Source organism: Artemia sp. Qi Xiang Cuo, chromosome 5 (genome assembly GCF_049724085.1).
Source record: "Artemia sp. Qi Xiang Cuo chromosome 5, ASM4972408v1, whole genome shotgun sequence".
Taxonomy (NCBI): Eukaryota; Metazoa; Arthropoda; class Branchiopoda; order Anostraca; family Artemiidae; genus Artemia; species Artemia sp. Qi Xiang Cuo.
The window spans coordinates 69,473,118-69,486,686 of record NC_142798.1 but is presented as its reverse complement, the minus strand read 5'-3'; the positions used below and the strand labels follow the sequence as shown (position 1 = coordinate 69,486,686).

Genomic DNA, 13,569 nt, shown 5'->3' with positions numbered 1-13,569 from the left:
GCAAAACCCCTATGCCTTCCCAAGGCCAGAACAAAATTTGCACTTTACTGAAAAAAAATATAGATGTTTTTACTTTTATAACTTTAATAAATCAAATAATATTAACATCTTGACTACTAAATATCAGTATACGTATACTAAAACGACAATACAAGTTAATTTGTATTTTTTTCAGAAAAGGCCACATTTTGTTCTGGCCTTGGGAATGTATAGGGGTTTTGATGCCAACTCAGTTTAGTATCAGCTGGTGTCAAATTTGACATGGCTTTTTTTTGTGATCTCTTCTCGTTTCGGGTGTCATTCATTTATTAATGCGGATTTGTGGTAGTTTCACGCTTGGCTGATTATTTGATTTTATTTTTGCTCATTTTTTTGTTTATCGGAGTTCTTTACTTTTCTATGAAAAAGTTATTTTGTGGAAAAGGTTTTTTTTAATAATTTCTGTTCGTTTTATATTGACATAGTCTTTTCAGGGAAAAAGAAAATAATACTTTAAATCTTTTTGTTTTTTAAGACTTTATAGTTTGGCCTGCTATTTGTATGCTGGAAAAAATTTTCAGCAATTTTCAACAACATACACCATTTTAAAAATCTGAACACAAATAGTAGTGTTTAATTTAGTTTCAAACCTCCTCTAGTTGACCTGAAATGGAAATCTTGACACCAATCGCAAAAAAATATGTTTACTTTCTTTGATAGCTTGGATACACTTACGCTATTTTGATTTGGTTAAATTTTAAGAGCAGAAGTGGCCTCAAAAGTTTGAACATGATACCCTCGGTTTTTCTTGGGATACTGCTGAGATGCCTTACTGGGAATTAGCATTAACAAAGTACATTTTGATTTAATCTTAAGGCAACATTTAGTTTTTAAAAATAATGGGCAACTGGGAGGGCGGGCGTGGGGGGGGGGGTGGTAGGGGTATTAGTTGCCCTCCAAGGCTCCAATCACTTTCGACTATCAAAAGGGGCATCAGCCCTTTCTATTTTCAATCGAATGAGCCCTTTTCGAAGTTCCCACGACAACTCCTTCGATACGAAGTGCCCTGGTCTAAACAAAAAAAAAAAAAAAAAATAAAACATTATACCCACGTCGATCTTTACTATAAAAATTTCAAGCTTTCCAATCACTTTCGACTATTAAAAAGGGCACTCAACTATTAAAAAAGACACTAGCCCCTTCAATTTCCAATCAAATAAGCCCTTTTGAAGTTTCTACGACAACACTCAATAAAAACCTTATATGCCCCCAGGGTATAATTAACAACCCTTGCCATGAGGGCTGGGGGTGTGTCAATCTCTAAGACCTAATTTCCAGAACTTTCTACTACGTTGAACAAAAGGGCTATCTGAAAATTTCGATTGGATGTGTTTGGAGGTATGGTGGGCGTGAGAGGGGGGTTAGTTACCCTCCCATCACTTTCAACTATTAAAAAGGGCACTAGCCCTCTCAATTTCCAATTGAATGAGTCCTTTTTGAATTTTTACGACAACTCTATCTATAAAAACCTTATATAACCCCAGGGCATAACTTACATATTTGCCCTGGGGGCTCTGGGGGTTTTGTCATCTTTAAATACATAATTTTCAGAACTTGCAACTACGTAACAAAATGGCTATCTCTAAACTTTGATTGAATGTTTTTGGGGAAATGGCGGGCGTGAGAGGGGGGTTAATTACTCTCTACTCACTTTCGACTATTAAAAAGGGCAATTTCAATTTCCAAACTAATAAGTTCCTTTTGAAATTTCTACAAGAACTTTCTATTTAAACCTTATATGCCCCCAGGCAATAACTTAAAATACTCGCACCGAGGGCTCTGACGGGGTTATCATCCTAAAAGACCTGATTTCCAGAACTTTCAACTACGTTGAACAAAATGGATATCCCAAAATTTTGATTGGATGTGTTTTGGAAAATGGTGGGCGTGAGAGGGGCGTTAGTCACTCTCCAATCACTTTCAACTATTAAAAACGGCACTAGCCCTTTCAATTTCCAATTGAATGAGCCCTTATGAAGTTTCTACGACAACACTTTCAATAAAAACCTTGTATGCCCCCAAGGCATAACTTACAACCCTTGCCCTGAGGGCTGTGGTGGAGTGTCCTCCTCAAAAATATAATTTATATCTAGAAATCAACTACGCTGAACAAAATGGTTATCTTAAAAATTTTGATTGGATGTGTTTGGGGAAAAGGTGGGCGTGAGAGGGGGGTTAGTTGCCCTCAAATCACTTTCGACTATTAAAAAGGGCACTAGCAATTTGAATTTTCAATTGAATGAGCCTTTTTTCAAGTTTCTACAACAAAGATTTCAGTAAAAACCTTATATGGCCCCAGGGCATAACTTATAACCCTTGCCTTAAAGACTGTGGGGGGAGCGTCCTGCTCAAAGGTATAATTTCCTGTACTCTGAACTGCGTGAAACAAAATGGCTATCTCAAAATTTTGATTGGATGTGTTCGGGGAACAGATGGGCGTTGAAGGGGTGTTAGTTGCCTTCCAGTAACTTTAGAAACTTAAAAATGGCACTAGTCCTTTGAATTTCCAATCAAACGAGCGTTTTTTATAAGTTTCTACGACAACACTTTCTATAAAAAAAACTTATATGCCCCCAGGACATAACTTACAACCCTTGCCCTGAGGGCTGTGGGGAAGAGTCTTCCCCAAAACATAATTTCTATTTGGAAATCAACAACGCCGTAAAAATTAGATATTTAAAAATGTTGATCTGATGTCTTTTTGGATCTAGTGGGTGTGTAAAGGGTGTTAGTTGCCTTCCAATCACTTTTAACTGTTAAAAAAGGCACAAGTCATCCCAAGGTCCGTTCGAATGAACCCTTTTTCAAGTTACTATTATAATTCCTTCGAGACGAAATACTCTGGTATGGAAAAAAAACAACAAAAAAATAAATAATATATTGCGCCAACATCGTTCTTTACTTAGGCAGCGCGATTGCGCTGCCCATGATACCGAGTGCATTTTTAGAGTAGAAGGAACTTCCCATTTCTTCTTGTTTGTGAATGCTACTACCACACTCTTTCCAAGACCAAATCGTAGTTTATATATATTTTTTTTTTTTTGACCATGTCCTCATTGAACAATTCCTTTCCCTACCCAGACTGGGCCTTGAAACCCTTACCTCTTAGGAGAAATACAAGATGATCAACATAGTTCTGAGTGCACTGAGAATGACGTTCTAATAGACTCAATTAGACTTTGCACAATAGGATTTAAATGAGTAGTCAATATTTATTATATTCGAATTATATAAATATAAGTTATTATATTTATATATTATATTCGAATAATTCAATATAAGTTATTCGAATTATTCAAGTCGTGGGCCTTATTTGACTTTCAAAGGTTTCGTCAGTTGTCCTTGGGTAGTGTCTTTGACATAACTATTTCAAAGTATTTAATTATTGCAGAAGCACAAATTAGATGGAGTTGTTCTTGAAGTCTGGAGCCAAGTTGGTGGTAGGCAAAGTCAGTCACTTATTGCAGTTATAAAAATAATAGCAGAGGAGATCCATAAAGCGAACTTGATATTTATTCTAGTTGTACCTCCACCTGTTTATTCACAGTATGTATTTTTATTTCTTTTTGTGAATTCATTACTGCCTCTTAAGGTTATCTTACTGTTGTTTTAGTTCACTTCTTTTGAAATGTGGGGGAATCAGTCAGCTTTATTTCTCAATCCAAAAAGCCATATTACATTCGGACGTAGCGTTCAAGTACTGATAAAACTGTTAACCCTCTAACCGCGGAAATATTTTAGATTTTTCTTAAAATTTCGGTTGAAATTTTATGCACTATTATATTCGAAGTGTGAATTCTTGTGAGGAGACCTAGAAATAAAAGAAAAAAAAAATCAAAAATAAAGTGAAAAAAATTATGCCTAAAATGTACCATATGCGGGAAACGCGGCTGTTGCGTTTGTTTACATATCTATAAAATATATGCGGTTATCGCGATTTTTAATCATGCTCGTGATTCATTTTCGTCATTTTTGAACTTGGATTTGTTGATTGGACTCGGTTCTTTAGTTTAAAATATACCATATGCAGGAAACGTTTTTATCGCTTTCGGTTCATTTCTAAGAAAAATATATCTGTATCGTGTATTTTCAAATATGGTTTCGTGCATAATCTTACACTGCATTCATCTCACCATGTTCTGGTCTCTTTTCTTTTTTTTTACCATTTCTTTGGCAATTCTCGAACAGCATATTACGCGCCTTCGTGTTCCTTTTTGACTGGATTTGGAAAAATGTGGGGTTAAAATGTTGTGCTGCCAATTCCTTTGTGCTTGCATCTCCTTGATTTTGTCTTGGAACTGATGAAAATATTACTAGAATTTTGTTTTAATAACCTCCAAATTTCAGTCCAAAATCGATTTTTTAGTATATTTGGTATAGTGCTAACGCGTTTTGTAATTCATCCAAAAGATATGTATATATTTCCTCTCTCACTATCATCATAAATCAAACGTTGTCACACTTTCAAAATTCAGAGAACATTTAGTATATTTCTTAGCTACTAATATATAAATTTTCACTTGGCTAATATTGAAAAGTAACAACGAACAATAAAGTAAAATCTTTAAAGAGACTAAGAGAAAATATTAAATTTATTAGACATTATTCTATTAAAGAATAAATTGTACTATTATACTATTAAAGAATATATAATTATACTATTAAAAAATAAATGAAAGCCAAAACGAACAGAAATTAAATAAACAATCATAGCAAAAAAGATACAACAAGTAATAATATAAATGAATAAATAGATCTTGGAAAATCAAGCTTAAAACGAAAAAAAAAAATTAGCTTGCTATTGAAGTATAAATGAAACTTAAAACGAACAGAAATTAAATAAACAATCAATGCGAACAAACATACAATATATATTAATGTAGATGAATAAATAAATCTTAAAACAAGTGAAACTTAAATTGAATATGCAAATCAAGTTTGAATCGAATAAAAATAACTACAAACAAGAGTCAATGCAGAAGCCTAAAACCTACTGCGTCATTGGCGCCTTACTGAAAACTATATGAGTCTTGAACAGTCTTGGAAAGTATAAACAAAATCAAATTGAATATTAGATATAGGATGATATTAATTGTTGAAAGATCCATCAATTAAAGATTTTTTTTTCACTGTAATTTTTATCTTCATTTTCGATGCCGTAATAAATGGAAAATCATTAATGTTTAATGTAAGAGAAGTTCATTTTCAGTGAAGAACCAATGACACAAAAGGCAATAGATTTTTACAGGTAAAGAAGGGCGCAGTTTCGAAATTTGGTTTATCGTGAAACTATAATTGTCTTGACCAATTTTGATAAAAACTAAAAAACTAAACTGAATATTTGATGTATAATGATATTAATCGCTGAAAGCTCATCAGTTCAAATTTTACTGTAATTTTAATATTTATCTTCAATATTAAGTACAAAAGAAAACATTTGTAATACAATTCGTTTTCAGTAAAGCGCCAATGACGCAGTAGGTTTTATTCTTTAATAGTAATTTCTGGTCGTTTTGAGTTTGAATTTTAACATGTATTTGTATATCCTGAGCTTAAGTTTAAAATGGCCTTTACTTTTCTTTGAAAAAATTATTTTTCGGAAAGTTTTTTTAATTAATTTTTGATCGTTTTTTATTGCAAAAAGTTTCAAGTTTTTATGGCATGGGGGGGGGGTTGCTTACTGTCAGATTATTCTTGACTTTAAAAAACGGATCTAAAACTTTCAATTGAAATCTAATGAGGCTTTTTTCAAAGTCTATACGCTTACCTCTTTGATAAAAACCTTATATATGAACAATAGACAGCTTGCATAACTTGTGAACAGCGCTTGACAACAATGAATGGATTGAAAAAGTAAATTACAGGAGCGTTAATTAAGTAAATTACATTACTTTAGACTACGTTAGGGGGGGGGCCCCTTGCCCCTCCCCTAGATCTGCCGCTAGTATTTTATGATAGATTTACTATGTGTTCTTCCCATACAAAACTTTACCTTATTAAAGTCTTTGGAGTGGGGGCAGCGTAGTTGGCATAAAGAAGAAAATTTTAGCCTAGACATTAGGACAGGGGGAGGGTCCTCCGTTCCTGATTTAGGAGATTAGAGAGACTCTTTGGGCTGTAGAATGTTGGACCGTTTGAGTTGTGGAAGACGTTAAAATACTCAAAAATACTTTATATTTTTAGTAATTGTAGGATTACTTCCATAGATTAGGGAATGGTGAACCCCCCGAGCCATGATTTGGTTGAGCCTCCACTCCCGATTAGTAGTTTTGATTCATTGTTCCGTTTTATGTGCATATATTATTCTATATATGCTATTTTTAGTTATACTTTAATCGCATTGTGTTCATTTTTAAGCCTTGAGACAGAACCTGAAACCTTAGCGTAAACAGTGGTGGGGGAAGTCTCCCCCCTCACATGCATAATTGAGCAGCCAGAGAGAAAGTAATACAAATGAAAATAATCTGTATTTTGAAAATGTCTTTTTCAAAAGACACGAAAATAATCGTCTAAAGGAACCTGAAGTGCTATCTCTGACTTTTCCGTTTATTCTTTATTCCCGTTACTTTCAGATGTAAAATTTAAAATGTTATCGAATGTGTTTAGTCTTCCCTTCCCTGAATAACTCACATTTCGAAAACTCACCCCCTGGGACATTTCTCCCCCCTCCAAGAACATTTTATTTTCCTGTTGATAATTTCCCCGCGTTAAAATCCACCCAGCAGAAATTTCACAGCCGTGGAATATGCTCCCCCAAACATATTCCCCTCAGATAATGTCGGATATTCAAAAAAATGGAAGCTGAACTTTCTGCTCAACTTTTTAGGTCAGAAGCAATGCTATAGCGTTAACTAAGTAAAGAGCCATAAGGGTTCAATGAATTATTACTTATTTATTTTCCAGGGGCACTTTATGTGGAAGAGGTGGTCGCATAAAATTTGGAACGGGGTTCATTGAATTACAAATTAAAAGTTTATAGGGCCCTTACACCAGGGGCGTATCCAGGATTTTTTTAGGGGGGGGGGCTAAATAGGTTGATCCGATAAACTTGCGTTAGGAGCAAGTTAAATTAACGCAATCTTGGGTGAATTAAGTAAACTACACTACTTTAGACTACGTTAGGGGGAGGGGGCTAGTTGCCCTCCAATCTCTTTTGACTCTTAAAAAGTGCACAAGAACTTTCAATTTTCAATCAAATGAGCCCTCTCTAAAGTTTATACGAGCATCCCTTCCATGAGAAATAATATGAAGGATTCGGAGAATCCTTAAATTACAACCCTTGCCCTGAGGGCTGTTGGGGGGTTGTCATCCTCAAAGACCTAATTTCCAGATCTTTAAACTACGTTGAACAAAATGGCTATCTCTCAATGTGTATTGGAAGTATTGGGAGAAAAGGGGGGCGGGAAAGGGGGGCTGCTTGCCCACAAATCACTTTTGACTAATTACACCGGCAATAGCTCTTTGAAATTTCCTATTAAATCAGCGCTTTTTGAACTTTCTATGACAACGTCTTCTATAAAAACCTTATATGCCCCCAGGGCATAACTTAAAACCCTTGCCTTGAGGGTTGTGGGGGGGGTGTCCTGCTCAAAAACATATTTTCTATCTGAAAATCAACTACGCTGAACAAAATGGCTATCTCAAAATTTTGATTAGATGTGTTTGGGGGAATGATGGGCGTTGGGGGGGGGGGGCTAGTTGCCCTCCAATCACTTTGGACTATTAAAAAGGGAACGAGCCCTTTGAATTTCCAATCGAATGAGACTTTTTTGAAGTTTCTACAACAACACCTTCTATAAAAACCTAATATGCCCCCCAGGGCATAACTTAAAACCCTTGCCCTGAGGGTTGTGGGGGATTCTCCTCCTCAAAAATATATTTTCTATCTGTAAATTAACTACGCTGAACAAAATGGCTATCTTAAAATTTTGAGTGGATATGTTTGGGGGAATGCTGGGCGTGGGGGGGGGTTAGTTGCCCTCCAATCATTCTTGACTATTTAAAATGGCAGTAGCCCTTTGAATTTCCAATCGAATGAGACTTTTTTGAAGTTTCTAAGACAAAGCCTTCTCTAAAAACCTTATATGCCCCCCAGGGCATAACTTAAAACCCTTGCCCTGAGGGTTGTGGGGGATTCTCCTCCTCAAAAACATATTTTATATTTGGAAATCAACTACGCTGAACAAAATGGCTGTCTCAAAATTTTGAATGAATTTGTTTGGGGGAATGCTGAGCGTGGGGGGGGGGGGCTACGTGCCCTCCAATCACTTTCGACTATTAAAAAGGGCATTAGCCCTTTGAATTTCCAATCGAATGAGCCTGTTTTGAAGTTTCTATGACAACGCTTTCTATAAAACCTTATATGCCCCCAGGCCATAACTTAAAACTCTTGCCCTGAGGGTTGTGGGGGAGTGTCCTCCTCAAAAATATATTTTCTATATTGAAATCAACTACACTGAACAAAATGGCTATCTCAAAATTTTGATTGGATGTATTTGGGGGAATTATGGGTGCGGGGGGAGCTAATTGCCCTCTAATCATTTCCGACTATTAAAACGGGCACTAGAACTCTCGATTTCCAATCGAATGAGCCCCCTTTGAAGTTTCTACGACGACCCCTTCCGTATGAAGTGCCTCTGGAAAAAAAATAAATAATAAATAAATAGTAAAACATTGGAGCCGATGGCCTTTACTATAGCCAACGCTACAGCGTTGCCTCTGATACAAACAACAAGAAAATAAGTTCGACGTAGTAATAACGTACGCAAATTTGCAAGATGTGAGCCACGCAGCTTCCGCGTAGCTTGTTTTTAGAGGGTTAATCTTAGGCTTTTACGCTGTATGGTCCAATAAGAATGCTCATTGCTAAAGGCTCGACTGCATTGAACTACGCTTCTAAGGCTTCGGTCGGCGGTAGAATTGTCAGTTGGTAAATAAACAAACCTCACTTAGAAATTGTCTAAATTGAAAAGAAATAAATAAAACAAAATAAGTAAATAAATGGATATCGGTCCCGCCTTTGTTTACAGCTAATGTAATAATCTACTAGTCCGTTTGTTGTTTTTGGGTTTTGGGATAAACCTCAAAGAAGCTCTCTATTTCTGCTCTTCTTTTTTCCAATAGGTTTGTATAAATATAATTAAAATTGTACAGAAGTAAACTGCAGCCGAACCACAGTGGCAGTCAACTTTTCCACTGGTTCTGCTAGTGGTGCACAAAAAATGTTTTTGGATATTTTCCAAAAAAACATTTTTGTTTCGTTGGCTAAATTTGTCATCTTATTTCTCGACGGATTTTCTAAAAATTGCAAAGAAATAAATAAATAAATGGATATCGGTCCCATTTCAGTTTACTAAAATTATAATAATCTACTAGTCCATTTGCTGTTTTTGGGTTTGGTAATAAACCTCATAAAAGTTCTATATTTATGCGCTTTTTTTCTAACAGATTTGTATAAATATAAGTAAAATTGTACAAAGGTAAACTGCAGCCAACACACACTGATAGTCAACTTTTCCCCCTGGTTCCATCACTGGAGCACACAAAAGTGTTTTTGGATATTTTCCATAAACACTTTTGGTTTCGTTGGCTAAATTTGGGAAGATCTTTTTTTTCTCGACAAATTTGTAATAAATATAAGTTAAAACTGAACCCAAACAAAGATGGGGGGCCAGTCACCTCTCCCTTAGGTCCGGTAATTTTATGTCTAGGTCAGCAAACAGTGGTTATTGCGAATAACCTGTAAGTTTGGATTAACTCAAAAGTTTGTTTACTTGATCTAACTTGCAACTTGAAGTAGGCAAAGGACATTTTTGCTAAATACTCGGGGCTTTTTCATCCAGTCATGTTCAGATAACGGGTTATTAAATGCTATAATTTGATTTTTGAAGTGAAAATCTTACCATCGTCAGCTTCTTCTTCAAGATCACCATTGGTTTCAATTATGGATTATAATTTTTAAAAGGCTATTGTAGAAACAGTGCTAGGTGTAATAAGTTCGCATTTTTGGAAACTTACTTAAAAAGAACTTGTTCTTAAACTGGTATAGATATGTATGAAAAAGACATAGTATGATAATTTTGGAGTTTGCTTTTAACTTAAGACCGGGCTTGTATAGTCAAATTTATCGGTAATATCAAAGTTACGTGGGAATACAGTACCAAGCATCTACCTGGCTCGTAATTTCTTGAGTTAAATATAGTTCGACTTAAGGGTGTAAATTTTTGCCTGATCTATCACTAAAATAGTTCTTGTAGGAGCCCCCCTTCGTCTATTAAACATAAAGCATTTTCTCTATTATTCCTAGCTGAGTTCTTAACTTTCTTCCCTAAGACACCATCAGTAGCCTTACAAACAATATTCCGGAAATTATTCCATCCATATTCTTCATTGTCACATTTCTACATCTCTCAAATTCTCCCTCTGGATTGTACCAACATCATAGCCTTCCGGAAAGTGGCTACCCTTCGTAAATACCAGCTTTAAATTAACACTAGACACTACTAGATGGTGATCTTTACCACCAAATGGACTAGTAGGAGTAGCGTTGAACATAGCTTAACTTTCAGGCACAAAATTTGGTGACTGACCAGTCACAAATAAATTTAAGGCATACTTTTTGAAAATACCATAGAGGGAAGCTTGGAATAGCAGTTTTTTCATCCGCAGCATGAATCTGGCAAAAGATACGAAGACGCAGTATTACTAAGCCATAGTTGAGAACAATATATTGTTGATACAAGCTTCTAAGGCCAATCTTTTAACTATATAGTACAAATATGACATTAAAATCACGAAAAAACACATACCATTCATGGATTCTGATTTTTATCGACAGGTATAACTATGATGTGGCCCGGACATATTCTTACCAACGAAAACAACATCCGGGTTGTAGCGATAGCTAGCAACCTAGTAAGAGACGACCACGTCCCTTAGTAAAAACTACAATAACTCATAACTAAAAAACAACCTGTAGCTCCTTTCAGTATTTCCGTTCGAATTGTCAGTTTTTTCATAATACATAATTTAGTTTATATAGTCAGTTGTCAGTGTTGGTACGTGCTTTGGAATGTCGAGTCTCATTATGGAAACAAAAGCAAGGTAAAAAGCGAAATTCAAAGTTCCGGCTTTGGGATACGTTCGGGAAACTTTAGATAAGTCCCTTGAGGAACCTGACCCGTATTCATGCATAAAGCTCATAAAATATTGTTTGTTGCCCTTGCTATGCATAGGTAGATGGATATATTTCTCATAAAAGCCCCATGGGCCACGGATATTACAAATACCACAAAACACATAAAACATAAGAAGTACAAACATATTTGAAAATAACACGACAATAGAAAACCCTCCTTATGTCTCATCCCCACACTTACAAAATTTCCCAAATTTTTAATATCCACTTTGCAATTACTTCCTGTTTTGTTTTCTAAAAAATTTCTATGCATGACATCCCTCCCAAAAATTTCCCTTCTGAGTACCTTCAGTTCTTCACAATAACACATAGAATGTTCTGAATCTTCAGGCTCCTCGCACATTGGACCAGTGAAGGGACCGCTCCGTACCTTAACCCTTCTCATATACTTCCTTCTCCCCCCAAGCGGCATAAAATTCCTCCTTACTGATAAAACCTATTTTAAAGTATCATTTTGGAGCCAAAATTTCAGATATATTTCTTCTCCACAGGCCTCTTTAATTTGTCTATATATTCCAAGGGATGGTGACTTAACCTTGTCTTCTTGCCAAACCTGGATCTCTTGATCTTGTAGCACTTTTTCCACAGATTTTGCAATCAATCCTGTTTCCACCCCAGGTCCAATGCCATCATTCCACCAGTCAGATAGACCAGAACTGTCTGGTATACTCTTAATTTGCATAGGCCAAGAATCTTTCCTTTTATCCTATAACATTTCCTTAGAATCTTTTCTTTTATCCCATAACATTTCCTTAGAATCTTTTCTATTTTAAAGTAGGACATTTTTCCAAAATTGTCACAACAGAAGGAATTCTCTAATTACACCAAAATTGAGGTAAAATCAAAAAGTAATTTTTGTCGCTGTTGTCTTTAGCGCCATCTTGAATTATTATTATCATGCTTGCGCTTTTGTACTTAAAATGGAATTTCTTCAGTCAGTTCATTCCGTTTTTCAGAAACACTCCCGGGTTTTTCACAGAGCAACACTTTCTTGATCTCTATGACGATGTTGATTTCTTTTCCCTTATGACGTATGACTACTCTTCCCCAGCTAGACCAGGTAAGCTTTTAATAGGGGTTACAATTGCCTCTTTTTTATAATATCACAATTCCCTTTAATTTCATGCATTCTAATTTAGGTAATAAAGTCGGTATGCTGATTAGAGCAATGCATTGTTTGGGTAATGCTAAGTACCAGGGGGCTCAGCTTAACTCGTTGAAGTGAATTTTAGACATAAAATCAGGGTCCAGTGTATTTCCCCGTGAAAAATTTCCCCCTGGAAAATTGTCCCTGCGTTTATAATTGAGCAGGCAAAGGTAAATTAAGATAAATAAAAAGAAAGAAGGGAATATGGAATGTTATATTCCAGATTACAGGTATGATATATGGTGTAGAATATCTTATAAGATTTATTTTTATATCTCATTTCTTTTCATTCTTCTTTTCACATCATTGAAACATCATTATGGTTTAAAGCATTCGTTTAGACATTCCTTAGAGATGAGACCCTCCCCCCTGCTTACATATAGGTTAAATATAGAAGTAAGAAATTATAAACCGATTAGTCAATTATCTAGTTATATATCAATTTGATATTATGTGAGGGAATAAGACGAATATATATATATATATATATATATATATATATATATATATATATATATATATATATATATATATATATATATATATATATATATATATATATATATATACATATATATACATATATATGGTTCCATATATGGTTCTATTATATATATATATATATATATATATACATATATATGGTTCCATATATGGTTCTATTATATATATGTATATATATATATATATATATATATATATATATATATATATATATATACATATATATACATATATATGGTTCCATATATGGTTCTATTATATATATGTATATATATATATATATATATATATATATATATATATATATATATATATATATATATATATATATATATATATATATATATATATATATATATATATATATATATATATATATATATATATATATATATATATATACATATATATGGTTCCATATATGGTTCTATTATATATATGTGTATATATATATGTGTGTATGTATATATATGTATATATATATATATATATATATGTGTATATATATATATGTGTATATATATATATATATATATATATATATATATATATATATATATATATATATATATATATATACATATATATACATATATATACATATATATAATAGAACCATATATGGTAAAACTGTCTTCGGTTAATAGTTTTGGAAACAATTGGCCGTGACTGCGCCGCAATA

At 34.2% G+C, this 13,569-nt stretch overlaps 1 protein-coding gene across 1 annotated transcript in view; it reads left to right on the top strand.

Annotated features, from left to right (window-relative positions):
• Positions 1-13,569, top strand: part of LOC148952446 (chitinase domain-containing protein 1-like) — a 47,894-nt gene that overhangs the window by 17,239 nt on the left and 17,086 nt on the right. Inside the window, exons 5-6 of the mRNA XM_089089884.1 lie at positions 3,431-3,585; positions 12,193-12,296. Of these exons, the coding sequence (XP_088946010.1) occupies positions 3,431-3,585; positions 12,193-12,296 (259 nt within the window). The remainder of the gene's footprint in view (positions 1-3,430; positions 3,586-12,192; positions 12,297-13,569) is intronic.